Source organism: Engraulis encrasicolus, chromosome 9 (genome assembly GCF_034702125.1).
Source record: "Engraulis encrasicolus isolate BLACKSEA-1 chromosome 9, IST_EnEncr_1.0, whole genome shotgun sequence".
In the NCBI taxonomy this organism is placed as follows: Eukaryota; Metazoa; Chordata; class Actinopteri; order Clupeiformes; family Engraulidae; genus Engraulis; species Engraulis encrasicolus.
In genome coordinates this window covers 15378562-15402739 of record NC_085865.1, presented here as the reverse complement: position 1 = coordinate 15402739, position 24178 = coordinate 15378562, and the positions used below count along the sequence as shown (strand labels likewise).

At 42.2% G+C, this 24178-nt stretch overlaps 1 protein-coding gene across 1 annotated transcript in view; it reads left to right on the top strand.

The window, feature by feature from the left end:
* The first annotated feature begins 866 nt into the window (after window positions 1–866).
* Window positions 867–24178, top strand: part of scn5lab (sodium channel, voltage gated, type V-like, alpha b) — a 120704-nt gene continuing 97392 nt past the window's right edge. Inside the window, 2 exon segments of the mRNA XM_063206665.1 lie at window positions 867–1345; window positions 21025–21332. Of these exon segments, the coding sequence (XP_063062735.1) occupies window positions 21066–21332 (267 nt within the window). The 5' untranslated portion in view covers window positions 867–1345; window positions 21025–21065.

Below are 24178 nucleotides of genomic sequence, written 5' to 3'. Positions count from 1 at the left end.
AACCCCCTTTACTTAAATATGATGGGCTTAGTCCACTTCCACTATCTAAAGAATCACCAAAGGGTCATCCCCCTTCTAAATTGTAGGTCGATCTGCAAGGGAAATTTAAAATCAACATAAACAAGCAAAAAAATAAACCAAAGCATTGTGTTGGCCGCCGGGGAAATGGCATGTAGGCTATGCCAGATAACCAGTCCAACCCTCAACATGTCCCAATTCATGATGGAACCCAGAGGCCTCCCAGACATTTCCAGAATCTTCACAGGCAATATCTACATTCATCAGTAGAGGGCGATGCAGCCACACATTGAAGGCTGCAGGCTCAGTCCGCCCCACTTACAATAGCCTGTTGAATGTGAATAATTGTAATAAGAACAGTGAAGTGGGTGAGTGTTAAATAGGCGTTTTAATCTATTGTGGAGATTAATAAAATGACTTCATCTACTAGGCTATGTAACATTTGTGCTGCCTGCCAGTCAGACACATAGGGTACGTCCTGTTGAATGTTGGACAATTTGAAAGTTAAATAGCCTTCTTAAAATGAAGGAGGCAAGAACAATTTGGCACAGAGGCAGACTGTCAGTGTAGGCTGGTTAACCACTATGAGCAGGCAAAAATTTGCTGAACATTTTCCTTTAAAATTACTTATGACTTACTAATGGGCATGGCGTTTAACGCTTTCTTTCAGTTACATGCCAGTTATAGACTAGTAGTTATCTAAGTAGATATTGTTTGTTCAACAATACAGACGATGCGAGCAGAGACGCGCATTTCGCAGTGCGCGCTATGAGCGTCGAGTAGGCGTTACCATCGGACTTCCCCGCTTGGTGGTGGTTCAAGGGCACTCAGACGGTAAGGATGCGTTTTCGGAGAGGGCTGACATGAGACGAACCAATGTGACTGCACTTGCAACCGCCGAGCTAGGCAGTTTTATCGAGGAGCGCGGCCAATACGCGTAATTTTTGGATGGGGAAAGAATAATTTCTTGACGCCAAGCAGAAGTTTTAAAAGGAGTAGCCTACTATTTGAAGATGCAATAGGAAAAACAAACAATTAACGACTCACTGGATTACAGAGTTGAAGTGCCCAATATGCCAAGCCGTGTGGATTTAATGAAAATTCAAATCTGTGTAGCAGGCTACTGATCTTCGATGGGACGCTCTTCTAAGTGAGGAACCGAAATAGCCTATGTTAGGCTACGGCCAAGTACCCATTTGAGGATGTCAAGTTTTGGATGATATGACATGACTTTACTTGGGTTACTTTGGAAATGTATGAAATGAGAAAAACAATCAATCTATCTCAATGAAAGGAATGCTGCAACCACCATAAATAAGTTTCACACGTAAGTAGCCTACTTTTCAGCGTCGTCTATGTCTGTGTGTAAAACGTAGTTTGGAAAAAAAAAACATGTTCATGCAGTGATGTGGTTTAGAACTGTTGTACTCAATGGTTTTCATCAGGTCAAATATCTCCAGTTTCCTTCGTTCATGGACTTGCCTAGAAATCTGCTTTGGAAAATAAAGGCTGGGGGAAAACCTTGTTCATGTTGCGCATGTTTGGCAATCACGCAGACAGTGACAACAGAACAGACCCCACCGTTTAGCCTAGGCCCTACACCGTTCCACTCGTAAGTTTCACAGTAAAACAACACATTTTTTTACAGTTGTTTATGATTATCTCGACTACCTGAAAAAAACCCTAAATTGTAGTGCTGCCCAATGTTCAACAGGCGCGATCGTCTTGTTTTCTGGTTTATTGACCACCACACAAGAAATGTCAGACAATATTTAGCTAAAGCTGCGGGGTTATTTTAATGTCAGCTGACTTCTATCAGGCCTAAATGTCCCCTTCCCCAACACGCACAAAAAGAAGTTACCATTAGGGCTAACTAAGACTAGTCCTAGGGTAGGGTACTCTTTTGCTTGCACCTCCATGCAGGCCTATCTTTTGCTACCTTCCCCAGGTGTCAGCTGTAGATCATGGGAACGTTGTATTGTTGAATGGCGGCGTTTGGTGTACCAGACCAGTCAGGCATTCCTCAGTGCTTGACCTTTAGAGAGCTGTAGCCTACTGTAGCCACAGCTGTTTGGTCTTCAAAACGGCACAGTTAATAAAGCAATGTAAACTCTTGTCCAAGGTCCTGAAATGTTACGCAATGAGACATTAGACCTTTCTAATCCGATTGTAGCCCATGTCATCTGGTGAAGGTTATGATTTTCATATCTGGTGTAGGTTATATTTTTTCTCTTAGTCTTATACATTGTTTTAATTCAAATCAAACTTTAAACCAAACCAAATTTAAACCACAACACATTTCAAAAAGGTAAAATATACAGCAAAGAGTATTTTGATCTCATGGCAGCAGCATACGGTTCATGGATTGAAAAAAAAGACTCCAGATTCCAAAATATAATGTAAAAAAAACAAACAAAAAACACTACTACTAGGCCTACCCTACTACTAATACTACTACTGTCATTACAACCACTACCACAATAATAATAATGATAATGACAATAATTATAGCCATTATAATAATAATATCCTCATCACCATCATCATATAGCCTATGTGTATATTTTATAAAATAAAACATGTAGCATATGTTTAATTCAGGTACGTTTATTAGACAAAGACAAGAAACTACAGCCAACCACCCAGTGGAAACATTGTGTTATCAGGCGGTTATATAAAGGGAGCGCGCGCACACTGTTTCGGCATAATGCACAGTCTCTTGTCTTCAAATGAAACCATCAAAACATCCTCTGATGACAAGTCATGGGCTAAAGCAAACAAATGCCTTTACCCCGTAAACCCACTGCACATTCTACATGTCACAAATCATCCCATTCGCTGGGTTTTTACATTGTAAAGGGACATTTCTGTCAAAACCACTTTTAGGAAGTCTAAGGTAAACAGCCAGCTCAGGCCTTATTTGGCCCTAAACAGATTTTGTCTTCACCTATCTGCTACTTGTCCAGATTTTCATACACATATCTTTGGGTATAATTCACAAACACCATCTTTCTTTTCAATTTTCACGATTCAATGTGAAAGAAATTAGATATATTAAAATGGTGGGCCTATTTCAAAAGTAGAGTCATGATCATCAAGGTCAACACCTACCTGAAAATTTGATGATGTGCCAAAAAGAGAAGAGGAGAGGCTCAGGCCATGTCTCAGGGACCGCAGTGGACCACTGTTGAAAAAAATGAAGCTTAATTACTGTTGTCGTTATGTTGATTCTGAGCATTCGTGGCAACGTTGCAATTGTTTATAAGTACGTAGTAGCATGTTGTTTATTTTTTGCACTTGTCATCATCAATAAGCAAGAATCCAGCACCGTACAAATATTGGTCTGGCACATGTTAGATAAGCAGCATGTCATGGAAAACAAACATTGGTGTAACAGTGTTGGTGACATGGCTGAAATGCACCTTGAGAAAGGCACCTGACCCCACATTGCTCCAGGGACTGTATCCAATAATGTAAGTTACTATGGGTGAAAGTGTCAGCCAAGAGTCATGTCATGTAAGGGGGTATTCACATTGATTGCAAAGTGGTTTTGAAAATAAATGCCCAGGGTGCTTTTTAAAACACTGCCGCCAGTGACTTTTCCACAAAAAAAAAATCTACTCTCTAAGACCAGGCACCCTACATCAGGTGCTTTTTGACAGAGGAACGACAGTGAAGTTCTTCAGTCAGACAAAAATGGCGTCTGTCTGTAATGTCCACTTTGGCTTCTAATGCCAAAAGCAGGGGCTGATTTTTCTCATCATCGACATGTCTTTGATATTGCAACACCATGGCCATGTTTTTGTTGTAATTGTGTTACTTTTGTCTGCTCAAGGTTAACGTATTTAGAGACAAGCAAAATGACAGCAACAACAACCTTCATAACACAATGTAAATATTATGACAAAAGGATCTTAGTCCTTCCTAAATGGGTTTAACTAAACTATACATCATATGTGTGTTTGTACTGTATGTGTATTCATATCACTTGGCTGATTGATCATCTGCAGATTGTTGACATTGTCTGTGCCACTGTTGCGCATGTCTAAGGGTTTGCTTTGTTGTTGTTGTTGTTGTTGTTCCTGTTGTTGTTTTGAGAGAAGAGGTGTTGTGCAACGTATGAAGTGACGAATCACAATTTATTATCAAATGACATTGTGTCAGTGCCCTTGCAAGTCTGTCTGAGACGGGTATTTCTAAGTAATTTCTTGCGTGTGGCATGCATCTCTCTCTCTCTCTCTCTCTCTCTCTCTCTCTCTCTCTCTGCATCTGCGACATTTTCATAGTCGTGGTAATGGACTGTTGGAGCTATCCATAATGCACTGTACTGTACTGCTAGAATTCACATGATTCAATTAAAATACCTGTGTATTTGAAGAGCAGGTGCAAAACCCTCTAAATCCACTTCATCACTTTTTGAGTAAAAGGCTATTAATCAGGTGTTTACGTTTAAGTGTATGGATCTATTTTTTTTAAATGACAAGGTTATTAGTTAATGAAACACATGTTTATATCAAAAATGTTACGTCAGTGTAATTACTTTCAAGGAAATATTCAGTTTTCTTGCATTAAAACAAGCTATATCCACATGTGCTTGGTGTACAAAAACTGCAAAGTCCATTTTCCCAACAGATATAGGTAAGTGTTACAAAACCACCAAAGATACTGATTGAAAACATTGAGAAATAGAAATGCACTCAGAGAGTGCAGACCTCCACCAATGAAGCTGTTTGATAGAACATTTGACTGTGTTACACCCTGTTTAAGTCTTTCTGACTTCTTTTTGTGGAGTTACAAACTTGAATGTCAAAATCCCCCTGTCCCGCAAATCAATTTGCGGTCACAAGGGGCGTCTAGATTTCTAGGCTAGCAATAGTTAAGAATCTTTAAAAAAATCCTAGCTCCTGTTTCCTTTTGTCATTTCCAACAACTCCACAAAGTTTCATCCAAATCCGTTCATAAATTTGTGAGTTATCCTGCTGGCAAACAGACAGACAAACAAATAAACAGACAGACAAAAAAAACAAACAGACAGACAAACCAACGCGACCGAAAACATAACCTCCTTGGCGAAGGGAATTATGATGGCACACATGTGGGGTGGTTGTGATAGTGAGTTGTTGGTCTGTTCATATCTTATTTAACCCACACTTGAAACCACCTGCAAAATTTTTGTCTATGGGACATTATGTACTGCATACAGGCTCCTAAAATCTGATGGTTTTCAGACAAAAATGAACTGAATTGTCAATGCTTACTAAAGCCTTAATTTCTCAGCCTCTGTTGCATACTCCTCCCTGAGCATGGTACCGTCTCGTTGCACTGCTCCCTTGGGGCGCCGTTTGGGGCTGCCCCCTTGCACAGATGAGGCATAAATGCAATTTTGTTGTGTGCAGTGAGCACTAAATGCTGTGAAGTACTGTGTCACAATGACAGTGGGAGTTTCCCAGGTTCTGTCGTCTGCCAGAGCCACTCATACAACACGATGCCTCTTAATCTGTGGCATAATATGTTCAAATTGGGTGTTACCAATATATAGTAGGCCTACATTCACATAGGGTGTTACCAATTAATTTTCTGTAATTTGTCAATATACACTATGTGTTTCTAAACTAGAAATGCACTCAGAGAGTGCAGACCTCCGCCAAAGAAACAGTTTAATAGAACATTTGACTATGTTAGACCCTGTTTTAATTTAAAGTGTTTCTGCCTTCTCTTTGTGGAGTTACAAACTGGAGTGTCAAAATTCGCCCTGTCATACAATTCAATTTGCGGTCACTAGGGGCGTCTAGATCCTAGATTCGTGTCTCACTTCTTCCTTTGGTCATTTCCAAGGACTCCACAAAGTTTTATCCAAATCTGTTCATGACTTTTTGAGTTATCCTGCTGACAGACTGACAGACAGACAAACAGAAAACCAATGCGACCAAACACATAACCTCTGTGGCGGAGGTAATACATAATAAATATATGTATGTGTGTTTAATACATCACAATAAAGTCCTGCCATTGAATGTAGTTGTAAATTATTTTCCATGTACTGTAGTCATACAAACTCTTACAGTGACTGTAATGCTTTTATTTAGACCACAACAAGCAATTACATACATTGTAATACAGGATCCAAAAACCCAAAGTCCTTCCCACTACATTTTTTCAGCCTCTCAGACAACTTGAACAATATGAAGACAGGTGATGATGTGTCCATGGCATGTTTTGGGCAGGAGTGTTTGCATATACTGTAAGTCTGTTAACCTTGTTGATAATTCATTCAACCAAGTTAAATTCATTTAAGTTTATTTGGAATGAAACATCAGAGTCGTCGTGTGAATTAAAAAGTTGCTTATAACCATTTTGCGATCAAGAATTCATATAATCTCAGATATTTTGGTGAGGCCTGCATGTTATGCTGAACAGTCATGCTGGACTTTTTCAAGACAGCGGTAAAGTGACACTGTGTTGAGGAGAAAGCTCAACCAAGATTAATCTAAGTGGGCCACGGGAGCACAGAGCATTCCTTCAACCATAAAAGGAATTGGAATGGCGCAAATCAATGTAAAAACTATTATAATGATCAAGGTTGTGCCGTTTCTGCCTAGAATAGATAAGCAGGATTGATGGCCAGGATTTTTTCTCCCTTCATGCATGAGGACTTAAAGCATTGGTGTCATTGCATGTGCAAGGTTTGACTTGGAGTGTGTAAGGACAGGAAATACAACACATTTTCAGACACATTTTTTATGTTTCAAGTAAACTCAAACCAGTTAATTGTGTGACAGTTGATTTTGTTTTGAGGGATCACTGCCATTGACTACATAACTACTTTAAAGGGATACGCCAACCCCAGGTGAAATGAAGGGTCTCCCCACAGTCCTGAGGGTGGGTGAAAGCGTTTTCCTGGTGACCCAGGCATTGTCCGAATCTATTGGCACTGGTAGCCTTGGTTTCACATAGTAGTCATTGACAGATTTCGGCCAAAGTATTTTCCTATGTATTGTACACATTAATGTACTGTACTGCAAATCAACACAGAGGGATTGACTTGGTCATTTCGGTTTGTGAACTATTTTCCAGTGCCGATGCACAACGAATACCCACGCTGGTTTCTTAGGGGAAGTGGGGGATCGAGGTTACTGAGAACATTCGTGGATATCACACACCTGAATGCAACAGTGAAGCGAGAGTGCCACGTATTGCCAGCTTTAGACTAAAAACAAGCAGATGTATGGGTCCTGGCAAACTTTCACATACATCTCAAGGGATTGACAGACACAGAGAAGAGCTATGCGCAAAATGAAAACGGGGCACTGTTTGCATACCTGCTAGGACAGCACTTCACTCTGCAGATCATAAGCCCTTGGTCCCTCTGTTTAACAGCAGAGGTTTGGACAACATCCGCCCCAGAGTTCTGAGATTTCAACTGAGGCTGCTCAGGTATGACTACAACATTGTTCATGTGCCAGGCAAAACCCTCATCACTGCTGATACTTTGTCCAGAGCTCCACTGAGTGACCCTCCATCGGCCGATGACCTGCAGCTGAAAAAGGAAGTCCAGGTGTTTGTGGATGCTGATGTGATGTCTGTGTTCTGTAAAGTCCTCCTACATGTCATATAAATACAAACCCCCATTGGGCATGCGCAGACCATGAAACGTCAACACCAGCTGATCCTAAGACTGTGCAATGTTAGCGGAGAACAGATAAGAGAGTCACAAAAAAGAGAAAAGGGAATGCTTCACTGGGTCCTGTATCCAGTTAGTAAAAAAGGGTGCTCATCAAAAAGAACTTGGGCGTCCAAACTTACATGAAAAGATTAAAAAACACTATTTGAGGCACTCCTTACTAAAGTTTTAAAAGGCTTTATTAAATACTGGCTACATGCCTACGCGTTTCGACCCATTGTCTTCATCAGGGCATGCCAAACAATTGCAGGTGAAAGGTATATCAGATAAGGAGGTAGAGCTAGGTCACATGACACAGAAAGCCCCTCCCCAACCACACAATGTAAATACAAACAACAACCATTTATCAAAGAGTCTCCCACAACCAAAACAAATAATTAAAAACAGTATTTCATTATCTCAATCTACCATCTTTTTCATCCCACAGTCCGATTCTTAAGTTCATTCAAAGTAAAATAAAAGATATTTACAAAAATGGAGAAAAGTCCACATCCTCATTGAGGCCTGGAAATGTTGTGGCATTCAATTTCACAATCCACCAAGTTTCCCTTTGAAGAAGCCGTTTTAATCTGTCCCCACCCCTTATGTTTTTATTTATGACCTCTATTGCCATTACTTTCACTGAGTTCAGATCTGTATGGCCAGCTTCTCTGAAATGAACAGCCATGGGGTAGCTTGGATTTTGAGTCCTTATGGCGTACTTATGCTCTGCCAGTCTGTCATGAAGCCTGCGTTTTGTGCGCCCAATATAGGAGCAGCCACATCCATATTCTAACCTGTACACTACATAGTATTACAGTTTGCAAAATCTTTACAGTAATACACCTTTTCACTGAAAACGTCCATAAAAGCGCTCTGGCGAGAGATGTTATCACAGTGGTTGCATGACCCACATCTGTATGTGCCTTTTGGCTTTGGCTAAGTAGAGTACTTTAATTTGCAATTTACCCTACAGGCGTGTGTTTATTATCATTTTTTGTGTATGTGTGTCTTAGAAATTGAAGTGTGACCCTGGCAACTTAGCTAACTTACTCGTTATGCTAGCGTTTTTTAATAAAAAGCCAGGTTTTTGGTAGTACTTGTATCCATGACCATGCGATTTTATTTTCATATCTTTCATCTCGTAAATCTAACACCCTGTTTGGTGTTACTATACTGTAAACAATATTACGTAGGAAAATATTACAAAGTAGGAAAATATTACAAAGTAGGAAAATCTGGCAGAACACCGGTTACAGACTCAGGTATAACAAACACAGGGTGAGTTCCACCATCATACCCTACTGGCAAGTGAGAAAGACAGAGCTACACTTTGTAGGAGGGCTACATGGTCATTCCTCAGAGAGTGAAATGATGAGTAAACTCCATGAAGCTCGCCAAGGTAGACTATATCCAAATGCTACACCAGTGGTGGCCAGGTATCTCCACACAAATCAAGGAGCAGTGTTGCCAGATTGCGCGGGTGCCCGCACAATTGGGCTACTTGGGATGAGCGTCTGCGGGTAAAAACACTGTCAAGGAGACTGTAGACAGCTGTGAAATGTGTCATAGAACACTGGACAGAGAACTCCTCATGCAGTCACGTGTCCCTAATAGGGGTCATCCCTATGTTCCCCGGTTCCTATGTTCCCCTCTGCCGGGGAACATAGGACCCTTTTTTCAAAAAAGGGTTCTATGTTCCCCACTGCTTCAAAGTAGACTGCTGCCACATGGCAAAGAGCAGGTTGTTGTTGCACCTCTGACAGGTTAGGTTTAGGCATAGTTTTGCTCATTGCACAAATTCAGAAACATTGCATTACTGACAGGTTAGGTTTAGGGATGGCTTTGGGAAGGGCACAATTTGAAAACTTGGAAACATACAATGCGGGGAACATAGAACCCTTTCTTAGGAAAAGGGTCCTAAGTTCCCCGGTCCCATACAAAGGCAGGGGAACATAGGACCCGGGGAACATAGGTACGCTCCCCCCTAATAGGCCCTGGCAAAAAGTCAGAATGGACCTGTTTGAGTGGGCAAACAAGACTTACCTTCTCATCGTCAATTACTTCCCACGATACATAGAGGTCACCGAGTTCAAGAACTCATCATCTGAAGTCACTGTTTGTGCTGTGAAGGACGCTTTCAAACTTCGTCAGTGTTGCCAAAAATAAATCAGTCAAAGACGCTATTGGCTCGCTGAAAAGTCGCTAGATGACGTAACGCATGACGTCACAGCCTCACACATGGCACTCTGATCTGTAGAAAACGTGCCTACATGCCTACGTTCATAATACAAACGGGCAGTGCTAGCTACTTTTAGCTAGGGAGATAGGTGACCCGATACTTCAGTTTGTGATAGAAGCGCCAGAAACTCCTTAGACATTACTATTTCCAAAAAGTACGTGGGCCACTTCAAATTCAAGATGGTTGCCCATTTTCCAATATGGCCGCCATACAGATATAAATTGGCAACGGAAACAATTTGTGATACAAACACCAAATTTGGCACGGATACTCCTTAGATGTACCTCTTTTGATAAAGCATGCAGGTGACTTTTCCAAGATGATTCATTTTCCAAGATGACCACCTTTCAGATGTGTCATAGGAAAATAAAACAATTGTTCAAATAATGATACAAGCACCCAAATTGGTACAAATACTCCTTAGACTTAACTAATTTGAAAGAGCATGCGTGTCACTTGAAATTCAAGATGACCGCCCATTTTCCAAGATGGCTGCCAGAAAGTCCTCTGGGAATACTGCAGGAGATACTAGAGCAATTGTTCAAATAGTGATGTGAGCACCAAACGTGTTACAAATACTCTTCAGACACAACTCTGTTGTTAAGGTGTATGGACCATTTGAAATTCAAGATGGCCACCCATTCACCTACTGCAGAAGTTCCATAACTGAAAAACGTTTAAATTGTGATAGAAGCACCAAACTCGGCACAAATACTCCTTAGACATTATCCTTTTTGAAAAAAATAGCCTACTTTAAACATGACAAGGCCATGTATAATCCAAGATGGCTACCATTGCTTGTTATTAATGGAGACATTTTCATAATCTCTGATTTGTGGACATTTGAGAGATTGCCATAATCACAAACTGAAGTATCAGGTCTTAAAAAGGGTCTAAGCCTCCTAGCTATTTTTGGAGATCAGCGATACAGTAGTACAGTCCTGCTTAACTGGGGGAAATGCCTCTGATGGCAACGCAGAGTTACAATTATGCTGAAAAAAGTGATTTTGTCACTGAAAAGGCATGTTTCACCAGATTCACCAAAAAGTCGCTAGATGAGGTTTTTAGTCGCCAGGAATGGCAAAAAGTCGCTAAATCTAGCGACAAAGTCACTAATTTGGCAACACTACACTTCATGGATACTCAGTCCACAGTTTTTTTCAGGGCGTTTGCAAAAGAGGCCGGCTTTGCACAAGTCATGAGCAGCCCTCGACACCCACAAGCAAATGGTGAGGCTGAACGGTTATGTGGCGCTATTCTGACATGTCTCTATTCCGACGTTAATGTCTATTGTCGGAATACCGACACGTTTTCCACCGTCCGCCGCTATTCCTACATGCCGCTATTCCGACATCCCTAACCTTAACCCTAACCCCTAAAAAGTGTCGGAATAGCGGCATGTCGGAATAGCGCTATGTCGGAATAGCGATTGCCCCCCGCCCTCGCCACCCACATGCAAATGGTGAGGCTGAACGTGCCGTGCAGACAATCAAAGGTCTGTGGAAAAAGGACACTGACCAAACTAGACCACTCCTAGCATACAAGGCCACACCATTATGCCGCGATCACACCGCCAGCGTTGAAAGAGCCACAGCGCTGCTGACTCCTGCCTGGAAAGCACTGTTCAGATACAACCTGAAGCGTTCGGCCAGGAATCTCGACCAACCGAAGCTCGTGTTTAGTAAAATGTGAACATTCCATTGACTGCCGCTGAGCTCATTATATATTTTTAGATGAAGTTCAACTTTTGATGCCCTCTGCTTTTGACGACTTCCGCATCTTTCCATGCGTTCAACAGCGGCGGTGTGAGTACTCACCTGCTCAGCTACTAATGGGAAGACACCTACGCACATCCTTCCCGCAGTTTTCAGGTCAGCTCACACCAAAATGGCCTGACTTGGAGGCTTTCCGCAGGTAGAATGAGGATGGATGACGTAAACAAGCATCACACTACAATTGCTGCCACCAGGCCAGATAACTGCAAGAGCTCAATGCAGGACAAAAGGTGCGGATCACCACAGAGAAAGCTCCAGGGACTGTGCTTGGGGCTATGAACAAGCCAAGATCATATTTTGTTGTGGAAACTGATAAGGGGGTTGTAAGCAGAAACAGACTTCACTTGAGAGCCACTGAGAATCCCCAAAGTCCTTTCCCAAGAGTCCTTTCACTCCGCGACCATCTTGGCTTCAGATTAGTAAGACCATGGGCATCTAGGAATGAATGGGAATACAGAAATTGAATAAATGAGCAATACTCAAGCCACATAGTTTAAATCACAATGAAAACGTATATATGAAAGTAGCGCTGTAAAACATTGTTTTCTTACTGCTGAATTTTGTAACTTTGCATGTGCAGCACGACAACATGTTCTTCGTGCTTCGCAGCCTATAAGATCAAGTGGCGCGGACTCTGTAGCAACCCCATATGAGAATCTACCGGATGTGAGTCGCACATATCATCTGCCACCGACCGGCAGCAGATATTCTGAAAGCATACCGATTAGGTATGAGCAGTTGTAAAAGCTTATGCGTCGATGGAGAGATGATTGGATAAATGACAGCGCAGCTCAGCAAGTAATTGGCTCTTGTCGCCGGCCAGGTGGGAGATGTCTCGCTTCTAATCAGGCCAAGAGCAATGTGAATATTGTTTCTGATCTCCCGAAAAAACGTGAACTCAACCCACTTTGTCGGACACCAGGCAACCAGTAGCAGACCTAGGGAGGCGGGTCAACCATGCCATTTGAGAAACGTTAATTGTTATGGTCTTGGTCAGACCAAGTCTTGAAGAGATTTGAAAGTCTATGATAATCAGGCTACAGTTTACCTACCTTGTTGTCCATCTCATGTGTCCATGTCATCATGTGTATTCATCATGCTTCGGCTGTGTTTTCCCTTCAGTTGGCTATTTGGGTAGCAGTTGCTAGTGCTAAATCATTCAGAAGGGCTATGGGCAGTCTTACAGGAACGAGAAAACTGGAAAAACTGGGGAAGCATGATAGACGTTGAAATCGGCTGAATAATAAGGTGGATAGGAGTGGCAGAACCATCTCTTGTTTTTGTGCTGAATTTAACTGTAGGCCTACTGCTGTTTAATGTTCTAACTAAATGTCATGATATTACCCTTCACAATTTTGATTGAATTTGGCCTTTATAACGTAATAAAACTGAATTTGCTGCCTTTGTTTAATTTGAGCCTTGCACATGATTCCAAGCTGTTTTTATATTCAACCAAAATGAATTGATTGTTGTGTGCATAATATCTACTTAAATATCCTTGTAGAAAGGTGATTTATGAAATTATGTCCATTCATGGTCCTTGTATTGTTCTTGAGGCAGCTTGTACTGTTCTTGAGTCCTTTCACAACACATATAGTGCAGTTCGATCACATCTGAGCATCAGATCCACTGACACACAGATTGAAATGAGGTGGTGTGCCAGTACTTGCCTCCGTGATACCGCTGAGCTAAAGGTGCAGACCGATAGCTCAGTGCTACTGATGCTGTATGAGGCCCCAGGAGGGAGGTTTACTAACGTACGCCAAACTCTGCTAGCTGGTGTGCGCAGACATTTGGGGGGGCAGGTGTGCTCAGGGTGAGGCATCTGAAACTTCCTTACTGGGCTATAGAGGCTGTAGGCCTATATTATCACATTGACCCGAACATAAAACTCGCAGGTTCATTTTTTTGGGAGAAAACATTTTGCAAGACCAATATTTTGTTTCACGTAGGAAAACCCTAGGCCTGTGCCAAAGTACTGTGTATAAATCTTTTCATTTTTCAATAGACAACACTTTTCACAGTATCATTTTCATGAACACTCTTCATAACAGAGCAACTCTGCTGCTCCGCCTCCCTTTGCTCACTTCGGGGTTAAACTATAGGACAGACACAGCTCTCTTGTGTAGGCCTACGCAAATTATCAGTGAATGGCTGACAACTGCATCCAAAACTTACAGGTGGTTCATCAAATCGCAGTTGACTTTGCACACTTCAACTGTTGCTGTCGGGTGGCCAGAGAAAAAGATGAGACTTTCAAAACAGAACGTGAATAGAAGCAAAGCAACGAGTTGCAATTTAAGGTTGATCAGAAGCATAAGCGAGTTAATTCCATTAAAAGGTATTAAGGGTGAGGTGTGTGACCACTGTACCCAATGTACTGACCAAATGTACCAATATACTTCCCAAGATGTCTTTAACTGGTCATTCAAAATGGCTGACACAGATCTATTTATGTATGAAAAACGTAACATTTCAAGCCATAATGAATACTTGATAAAAATTGATGGTGGTGGAAAATATTCATGAAATAGTTGTGAATGGGCAGCATAAATAAAGCACAAAATTACTAAACTGGGAATAATCTGAAAACCTTAAATAACATAGGCCTTCCCTAAATATTAAACCTGTTTTGCTACCTGCTTCTTGAATTAATGGGCAGCATAAATTCTGGAAATAAACTTTTAAAATCTCATACTCTGAGTCTGATTTGACAAATGATTCACTCATAGTATCTATTTGACATTCGCAGACAAAGTCTCTTCAGTGCCCACCCCAACTCTGCCCCCCCCCACACACACACACACACACACACCCAGCTGAAAGGCCGAAACACACTTACACCATGTATGACTGCTTTATTGCTGATTTCGTGAAGGAATAAACAAGGTCAGTTGCATTCAGGAGAACCTGATAGGGCAGTGGGATGTTCCGATGTTCCGGTGCTTGTTACCTTGTCGGAGATTGGCCTTAATGGTAGCAGATGAGGTTTTGGAAGTCTTTTTGAAGCCTCTGTATTTGCAAAGCATCCATCAGGTAGATGGGTTTTTCTCTGTTAGTTGGGATGTGGGCTGCATTCTGATTTCCATGGTGTTTCACTGCTGTTGCTCAACCGAACCGACAACAACGGTTGTCCTGCCTCCTAGACTGCCATCATGAAAAGACATGTTGTATCGTGCATTCTGTGTTTTGGTGCAAGGATTTTGCATGTTAACATGAACTCTAAAACGCAGCAGAAAAGCAGCTTTTCACGTAACCAGGCTCGTGCAAGGCAACCACTTTTCCCGCTGTGAATTTCTGTTGTTAAACCCGAAAACGCTGAGCTGTGCCCTGACCAAAACCATTCCTATGGGCCTCCACACATTGGCTCTGACAGCAATGCGGAGCACTTTCGCTTCCGACACAATTCTGACCCCCAAACCCAATTTCACACAATATAACATGGATAGTCAATGGGCGGCTCCGACAAAATAGAACTCGCCACTAATCGCTTGCCGACATCCGCGAATGTCCATGGACATTGACGCCTGTGTGCGGGGTTGTATTGCCAACAATGTAATCGAACTTTGGCGGAGCAGTGCTCCACACTTTGTCGGAGCCAATGTGTGGAGGCCCTAACCCTAACTTTTCAGTAAAGCAATGTTTCTTCCGCTTTAATTTTGCCAACAGTGAAACAACCAAGGAAAATGGCAAAATTTTGCCCAGACCTAAACCACCCCTAACCTGTCACATTTGGAGCGCGAGTTAACATGCAAAGTCATGGTGCACACACGTGATAGACAGTTCAAGACGGCGTGCTATTCAAATGCAGCGGTATGATGCCATGTTGTGTCTCTCTTCTGCAGAACAGACAGGATGCGTAAATAATTTTGTCCCCCGGGCAAACAATTCAATACCTTCACAGAAGGGCATGACTGACTGGTCCACCTGAGTTTCCTTTTGAAGAGAATTCCTTTTTATAAAAGTATTTGGGTTTTTTTTCGCCTTTATTGGGATAGTGCAATGAAGAGTGGGACAAAAAATGAATAAGAAAGCGACACAGTGGAGGTTCAGGAAATGACCTCGGGCCTGAATCGAACCCGGATCTCCAGTATAACCAGAGAGAGTAGAGAGAGAGAGGTTCCATTGGCCCATTGTTTCCAGGTTCTATTATTGCAAGGGGGAGAGGGGGGAAATCCCCCTTTAGGCAGACCTAGGCAGACCTAAGGACTGTTCTATTCAATGCTAGGAGCATTAGGGCACGCCCCTTTAGGCAGCCCGGAACCTGGTCACATTAGGTGCCCATAGAAACCTATTATGTTGGCATATCTCTATATACTTAAAGAATCTCTGGTATAACAGTGCAGTGCCTTACCGTTTGAGCCATGGCTGGACCCAGAGAGGTTCCTTTATTATGAAACAGGGCTGCGTGGTGGTGGTAGGCAGGTCTTGGTGAGACAGCATTGGGTGATGTTACTGAAGGCTTGGGCCGCAAACGTCTTGTCTGTCGTGCTAACCCACTAATTTTAAAAAAAACAAGAATTATGGTCAAGAATGGGGCTTTTTCACAATAAATCTACAAGTCTGTTCACTCGCATACGAACACCTTGTAAAAACAGCTTGGAGTTGAGTGCACTTTCTGAAAAAAAAAATGGCTATGGCACACTATGGTTGCACCTGATGACATTTGACACTGGCCCTGCAGCTCATCAGTGTCAAGTGTGCTGTGACAAATACAGCACAATCCCCTTCCCACTCCCTCGCTCTATCTCTCTCTGTCTGTCTGTCTCTTTCTTTCTCTCTCTCTCTCTCTCTCTCTCTCTCTCTCTCTCTCTCTCTCTCTCGTGCATGCTCACTCCCACACTAACACTCAAAGCCACCATGTGCCCGCTAACATGCAGTCAAGCATGTGAAACCAAAGGTTTGAGGATGAGACATACTCAGATGCAATTCTCCATTTTTCTTCCTCTGTTTAATTGCTTTTTTCCCGTCTTGTATTGTGTTATGTGTGCGTTGTTGCACCGTATTCCTCTGTCCCTTGTCTCAACCCTTTAAAATGCCAGCCCAGTCTGGCAATCAGAACACAGGGCAGTTCCTTTTTACTGACAAGTCAGTCAGGCTTGTAGTCATCAGGAGACGCGCGCCCCCGCAAGCGCAACAATGACGTCCCAAAGTGACCCCCCCCCCACCACCCTATCCAACACTCCCACCCCCACCCCCCTCCACCACCACCCAAACACGCCTCTATCCCTTTTGTCCAGCCTCACTCTTGGATGCCTGCTTTTGACCGGCGAAAGAGAGGCATGAATGCCAGGGACCATTTCACATGTTGTATATACCCTGTGACCTATATACCACGGAGGTTTGAATGAGCAAACTGAACTATTTTAGGAAAGAGTTTTCTGTGCACCTAACAATGTCTTAAGGGCAGCTGATGAGGCAGACCTGCCATTTCATCATTGTATGTATACATGAATGCATAGATGACCTGATGGACATGTACCAGTAGTAAGAGTTCTGTCCATTCGATCACAATTAGCATTGTAGAGTTATGTAAGATTCAATGTATAATGTCACGTCAGAAGGTAGTTCATTACAATACAATTTTTTGTTCTGAGATACTGAAGTTACAAGCTCCTTATCTCTTGATGTGCTTATACAGCCCATTAAATAGCCAGATGTTTAGTCAGGTGAGACTTTGTGTGAGTCAGAAGCATCATTTATTATGTGCCTAATTAGTCAAAACAACTCACAACACTGCATGGTACTTACTCTTAAGTCTGAAGACCTGCATCAAACATGCTATGCCACGAAACACATGTCAGTTCACGAATTAGCTCATCAACCTGGCTGAAGGCAGAAGGAATGGGAACGTTTGTGACGAGGCATGCAAAAGCAGTCTGCACAGTGTGCATATCACCATTTCAATGCATTTTGGTGAAAATGTTCCAACTGGAATGCATTGTAATTGCGCATGCGCGCTGCACAGACTGTTTCTACATGCACCGTCACGAATGTGCCCATTCTTACTATCTCTGATGAAGGGGTGTGGTAATCAGCTAATTCATTGAATTGATTGATTGGAGCATACTGTGGCAGGCTTGTTAACTTTCTGAACCGGGGATGCCCGCCCTGCATATGAAACATTCTTTGCCTAGTCAAAACTCTCGTTATTGGAGTGACAGAATATACAAAAATGTTTGGTTTGATCTTTTTTGCAATAAGGGTCATTATAGCGGAGGGGAAAAGAGTTGCCCTACCGGGACTTGAACCCAGAGCTTTGGGGTATCATACTAGGGCTCTACCTGCTACACCAAAGAACCAGGCTTGATGGCATGGCAGTCAGAGTGCACCCACAACCTTAGTGATGGTCACTCCCATTTCATCACAGTCATTTCATGTCAATTTACATGATTCCCTAGAGTTTCTCCAGGCCTCTTTGATTTGCCTGATATGACACAGACAGATACATGTTGTTGCCAAATAAAAGAATATCAAGTTTTAGCATGCTACCAGTTTTGGAGATGAGGCCCTCCAAAGTTTAGGTGTCATGCCCATTTTAAGCCCATGGAACTGTATGCATAATTTAAAAGCAGATCTGGACACCTTCAGTTTGAAGACAGGTACAGGCCTTCAAATGGCCATGTCCCCTCAGTGTGACGACGTGTATCAGATACTGTACTTGGAAGTAGCATAGCTTGACTATTTTTAGATGTAAGCCTTTAAAACTGGAGTTCTCACCATCCTCTATCTTGTAATCCATTTTGAACTTCCTTGGGTTGTTTTTACCATTGTCCACATTTTACAGTATTGTATTGTAGTGTGGTATGCTCCATCTAATGAATTCATTTAACATTTTGATTCAAATTTTCTTAATGAGTTATTATTTTAATGAAAATACTGGATATACCAATCGACACGAGGAAAATTCGTTCATCTTCTGATGCACCACATTTCAGGATATAATTAAAGGTGCATTGTGTAATATTGTTATCGATTTCTTTCCAGACTTCATGCTACGCGTTCACAAATGTTACCTTTTTCACAAATACTTACCATCAAATTCAGAAAAGTATTCATTGTTACTGGGTAAGCTGCTCTTTTCATACATGAATAAGTGGATCTTCTCCATGTCCGCCATTTTGAATTTCCAGAAATAGACATTTTTAGCAGCAAAACGTAAAAAGTTAGTTCTTCAAAAGATATAGCCCTATCCATGTAACGTGTGAGTCTATGTCCAAACTCTAGGATAAGCAGCATGTGTCCAATTTAAGGTAAAACAAGATCGAGCAAACATTGAAAAATTTAGCATTTCCAACCTACCAATGAATATACTGTAGTGTCTTGTAGATATGTGTGCACTCGACTAAAACTAGGATAGAGCTGGTCAGATGAATTTACTTTGTGCAAAGAGAACTTTATATATATTATTGCCTCTCCAAGATAGCAAGCTTACATTGAATCGATGTAGAATCAGCATTCCATTGCCGACGCTAAACCATTGAAACAACATCAGATGTCGATGTTGATTTAGCATCAGTTTGCACCCTCGACTAACATTGAAACTATGTTGATTTTGTAACTATGGATCCGCGCAACTTCAACTGTATTTCGATACGTGCCTATATTGAAACAACATTGAAATTTCAACGTAACTAAAAATCAATGAGCTTTCAATGTTATTTCAATAGAAAGGCTAATGATCTGGCTCATATATCCTTCTTTATCTACAGCCAGGATCCACATTTTAATAATATAAAATAATAAATATGAAACACAAGATGTTTATTAAGAAATATGTTTATTTGAATTAGTTTAATTACTGTCACCGCGACTGGCACCTCTGTCCGGCGCATAGCGCAGCCATTTCTGCACAGCTTGTGGAAAAACAAGATCATCCATCCGATTCCCACCAGGCTGTTGAAACACACAAAATATAGTTTTAATTAAAATGAATCCTAACAACACACATCGGTCCATAAAACTTTTCAAAATATATTGAAAATCCCATAGCCTATCGTGCAATTTCTGAAATATTGTAATGAGTGTTATCACAACAGGTGTAGGCTACTGGTTTTGCGATAGGCCTATAGAGTAGGCCTACATCTGTTGTGATAACATCCATTACAATACTTACACATCTAGAGGAATACAGCAGGAAATATGGTATTGTGGGATGAATGTACCTATCCTTACAGTTAGCAGGGCGTTCTGTTGGAGTCTTCCTAATCAAGGTCCCCGACCTCTGCTGCGTCTGTCTCCCTCCTCCTCCATCTCTGGCCATCGGTCCTACTGGGCTTTTAGGTCGTTATGATTGTGATGGGCCAGGAAAGTCAGAGCTGGAGCTCTCGTCGTGGTCGTGGAAGGTCTAAAGCACATACACACAAGTTAAGTTTATTACGTTTTAGTGTGTGTTCCAGAAACTGACAGTACACATACTGCTAGCTGCAGTTCACAGAATGGCTGCAGTAAAGCTCGCTAGCCGGCTAGCCTGTTTCATTCAGCTTGTGTTGCCGATCGTAGGTGATCGGAGGAAATCGGCCGTGACCGCACCAGGCGCTCTCGGAAAACTGTGGCCGTTTATGGATCGCGGACCGGGGATACTTACTGTGTAAAAGTATGAAAGTCTGCTTACCTGTAATTGTTCCTGGATCCGAGCGTGCGCCACTCTTTGTCTTGTCCCGTTCAGCAACGACCGATAACTTCAATCTTTCCCGGTAAACTATATATCGATGGCCTTTCGATCATACGTGATTACCAAATATCAATGATACATCAATCATAATAAGGACGACCATGAATCAATGTTGTTTCAATATCATTGCTGTCAACTTTATTTTAGGTCGGGTTACATCGGTTTAACAATGGTGATTCAACATCTATTTTGCATCAATATTTCAATGTCGACCATTCTGATGATTCAGATGGAAAATCAATATCTATTCAATGTAAGCTTGCTATCTGTTTCATATAGTGTCATCTCCCTGGTTGCTCAAATCAAGGTTTTCTTATCAGCTTTACGACTACAGACACTAAGGTGCATTTCTCGACAACATCATTGCTAACTAAGTTAGCAATTTATTTGGTTGCAATGCAATTTCACTTTGGAAACCTTGTAAGTTGCTAAGTGGTTAGCAATGATGCTTTCGATAAAAGGGGTCTAGTGTGGGAATTTCAAGATGTAACTCTCATTGAATTTGTACTCTCACTAACCGGCTCGATTTTCTTTTCCTTCCTATGTATATGTACTGTAACGATTTTAGCTATGAGGTAAACCCCAAGACAGAAGACACCAGATACCAGAGTAGGAACTGACTTGACTTTATTTTCCTTCCCTTATACTGTTTTAGCTGTGAGGTAAGCCCAAAGACAGAAGACTCAGGATGAGAAGATGGCAGCCTTGCTGTTACCAGCGGGTCCCGACAGCTTACACCGGTTCACTCGTGAATCCCTGGCTGGCATCGAGCAGCGCATCGCCGAGGAGGAGGCGAAGAACGCTAAGGAGTACCAGGAGGACCTGGGGGACGTGGAGCTGCTCAAGGCCCGCGCTGACCTGGAGGCCGGCAAGCAGCTGCCCCGCATCTTCGGAGACATTCCCTCTGCACTGGTGGGCGTTCCTCTGGAGGATATCGACCCGTTCTATTTCAAGAACCAGAGAGTAAGAGAGTTTCTTCAATTCAATTTTAATTCATTAGCGTTTTATGATGTCTTTTCTCTCTCTGTTTTCGTGTGAACCCAATTATGAGATCCTATCTCGTAATTTTGAGATCTTATCTTTTAATGTTGAGAAAACATCTGAGATGAGATGTTTATCTTGGAATTACGAGATAACCTGTTGCAATGTTTTGTTTTTTTCAAGTGAATGCAATAAGCCTCCAAAAGTTGTAGACCTCCTTTTGACATTATCTGTGGCTGGGTTTAGCTAGACTGCCTTGACATTTGTACTGCACTGCAGTCAATTTACATTTCCCTCCATGTTACATCTTGTTGAACTGGTTTGGACATTAGACACTCTTTTTCTTGCCCAACTCACTCACTCACACATAGCACCCCCCCCACACACACACACACACACACACCTCCCCTCCCCAACTCACTATGAACATTACAATGCCACCCCCCCCATCTCCACAATAGCATGTTTACCCTGCAGCTGATTCTACTGTATGCTCTACACACACACATATAGACCCCAACTGCTCCATGCCCCATTACACCACAAACACCATTTGCCCTGCCCCCCTCACCACCATGCCAACATGTCACCGTACTACACACACACACACACACACACACACACACACACACACACACACACACACACACACACACACACACACACACACCGTACCGTATGTAATGTATGTAAAGACACCAAATCATATTTTATCTCTCATTCTTTGACTTAAAATCGGATCCAACCTTTCCAGTTTAATCCAGTAAAGCACAGCCCCTGATATAAATTAGCCAGAATGGCAGTGACCAAGTTGCAGTGTGTTCCTATAGGCCCTTTTGTACTGTCATAGTGATGTAGTACTATGGTAGTCAATTACAGCAAATACAGAGCTCCAATGGTGGAACGGCGTGCATTAAGGGGCTATGGTAATTAAAGATCATTAAAATTATTTCCAAATTAAGTAGTTCTCAAATGTTGTTCTCCTCAAGCCATTTTAACCGGTTTGGTAGTATAAACATTAACAGATAATTGGACTGCTTCGGGTCTTCACCTTTTTCCTTGGTGCTCATCAGTGTAGGGGGCTCTTAAGTAGCCAATAAAAAGTATTAAGCAATCGCAACCTTGAGTGCCCCCAGAAATTCTCTTTCTGGACCGTTTGGTGGTATACTTTCCTGATGGAGGATGTAGGGCCAATATGCGTTGGTGATTCTTTATGTACGAGCCCACTGAATAAAGATTGTTTTGGACTTTTTAAAACAACTGTCATTTTTGTTGAACAAAGTAAAGGTTTTGAAGAGGCTATCACAAATCTCTGATCTAAATCCTATTCAGCTTTTATGGACAGAGCTGAAATGGCATGTGTGTGTAAGATGGCCTACACACATGGCTCAGCTATACCAGTTCTGTCAGGAGAAATTGGTCAACATTACCGCCAAATATACATGAATGCTAGTAGAAGGATGTCCTAAACGTTTTGACCCAGTTGATGAAGTTTAAAGGAAGTTAGACCAGATAATAAATGGAATTCTTTTGGCATTTGGAAATAATTTTGATAATCCTAAAAAATCATCTCAAACTGGACAGGTGCAATCTGATTTAAAATCAGAGAATGAGACAAAAAATATGTGTGTCCTTACACACATGTGACCCACCCATCCACATGTGAGTATGCACACATATACACAAATACAACAGACACATGTTATTGGGGAGAAGTTACAGTACTGCTCATACTTGTACAGTAGACACAAGGAAGGAAAGCCCACACACCTGTCCACTAGTTTAAGTGTGTCTGTGTCAGACAGGGTAGCATGTTGTTTACTTTCCCACTTGTGAAGTGAGCGAGGCATTTTGACCTTGCTGTCTTTAATCTCACTCAGACCTTCACTTTCCACATCTGACCCAGCCACCATTGGCCATGCTCGTCAGCCAACAGCAGATCAAGTCACTTTAATAGGCCCCAGTGGCGGTTCTAACCCATTTGGGGGCCCTAGACTAAATATAGATATGGGGCCCTCTTGAATTATTTTTGTTGGCATTTATTGTGACAGGGCTGACGTTAATGGGGTGGTGGTGGTGGGGGGGTGTACAGTGGGTAGATTTTGGTGGGGCCCTAGGCAATTGCCTAGTCTGCCTTGGGTAAAACCGAATAGGCCCACCTACTGACATTGACATGACATTTCTGATGAGAATGACATCACTCATAATCAAGGTGAAGAAATGGAGATGGGGATGGAGGGAGCGAGAGAGAGAGAGAGAGAGAGAGAGAGAGAGAGAGAGAGAGAAATGAAATAGTGAATTGCCACTTTGCTTTCCTCTGATGTATTCCCCCCTCTGATGACCCAGATCAATTTGTCAGATGCAAAATCTCTTGGAAACAATCAGATCCTTTCGGGGTGTAAGGAAAGAATTCAAAGCAACAAACAAATTTAAAAAAACAGCCCCACCACCCACCCACTGCCCCACCCACCACTTCATTTGAAAATTCACTGCAGTCTGTGCCACGTTCAGTCCTTCACGTCCTTCGCTCACCGGTTCCGACAAAGTGTGGAGCACTGCTCTGGCAACGTTCCATTCCACTGTTTTCAATACAACCCCTGCACACCGGTGCTAACACTTGCAGATGTCGGCTGCTGATTACCGCATAGCTTTATTTTTGTCGGAGCCACCCATTGATTATCAGGCTCTGCTGTGATTAAATTGGCCATAGCACGACACGTTTGCATGGGTTTGCGGGGGTAACCGAAATTGTCGGAACTGATCATGCTCCACAGTGCTGTCGGAAGCAGTGTGTGGAGGCCCTTACACTTCAATTGACTGCGGTGTGT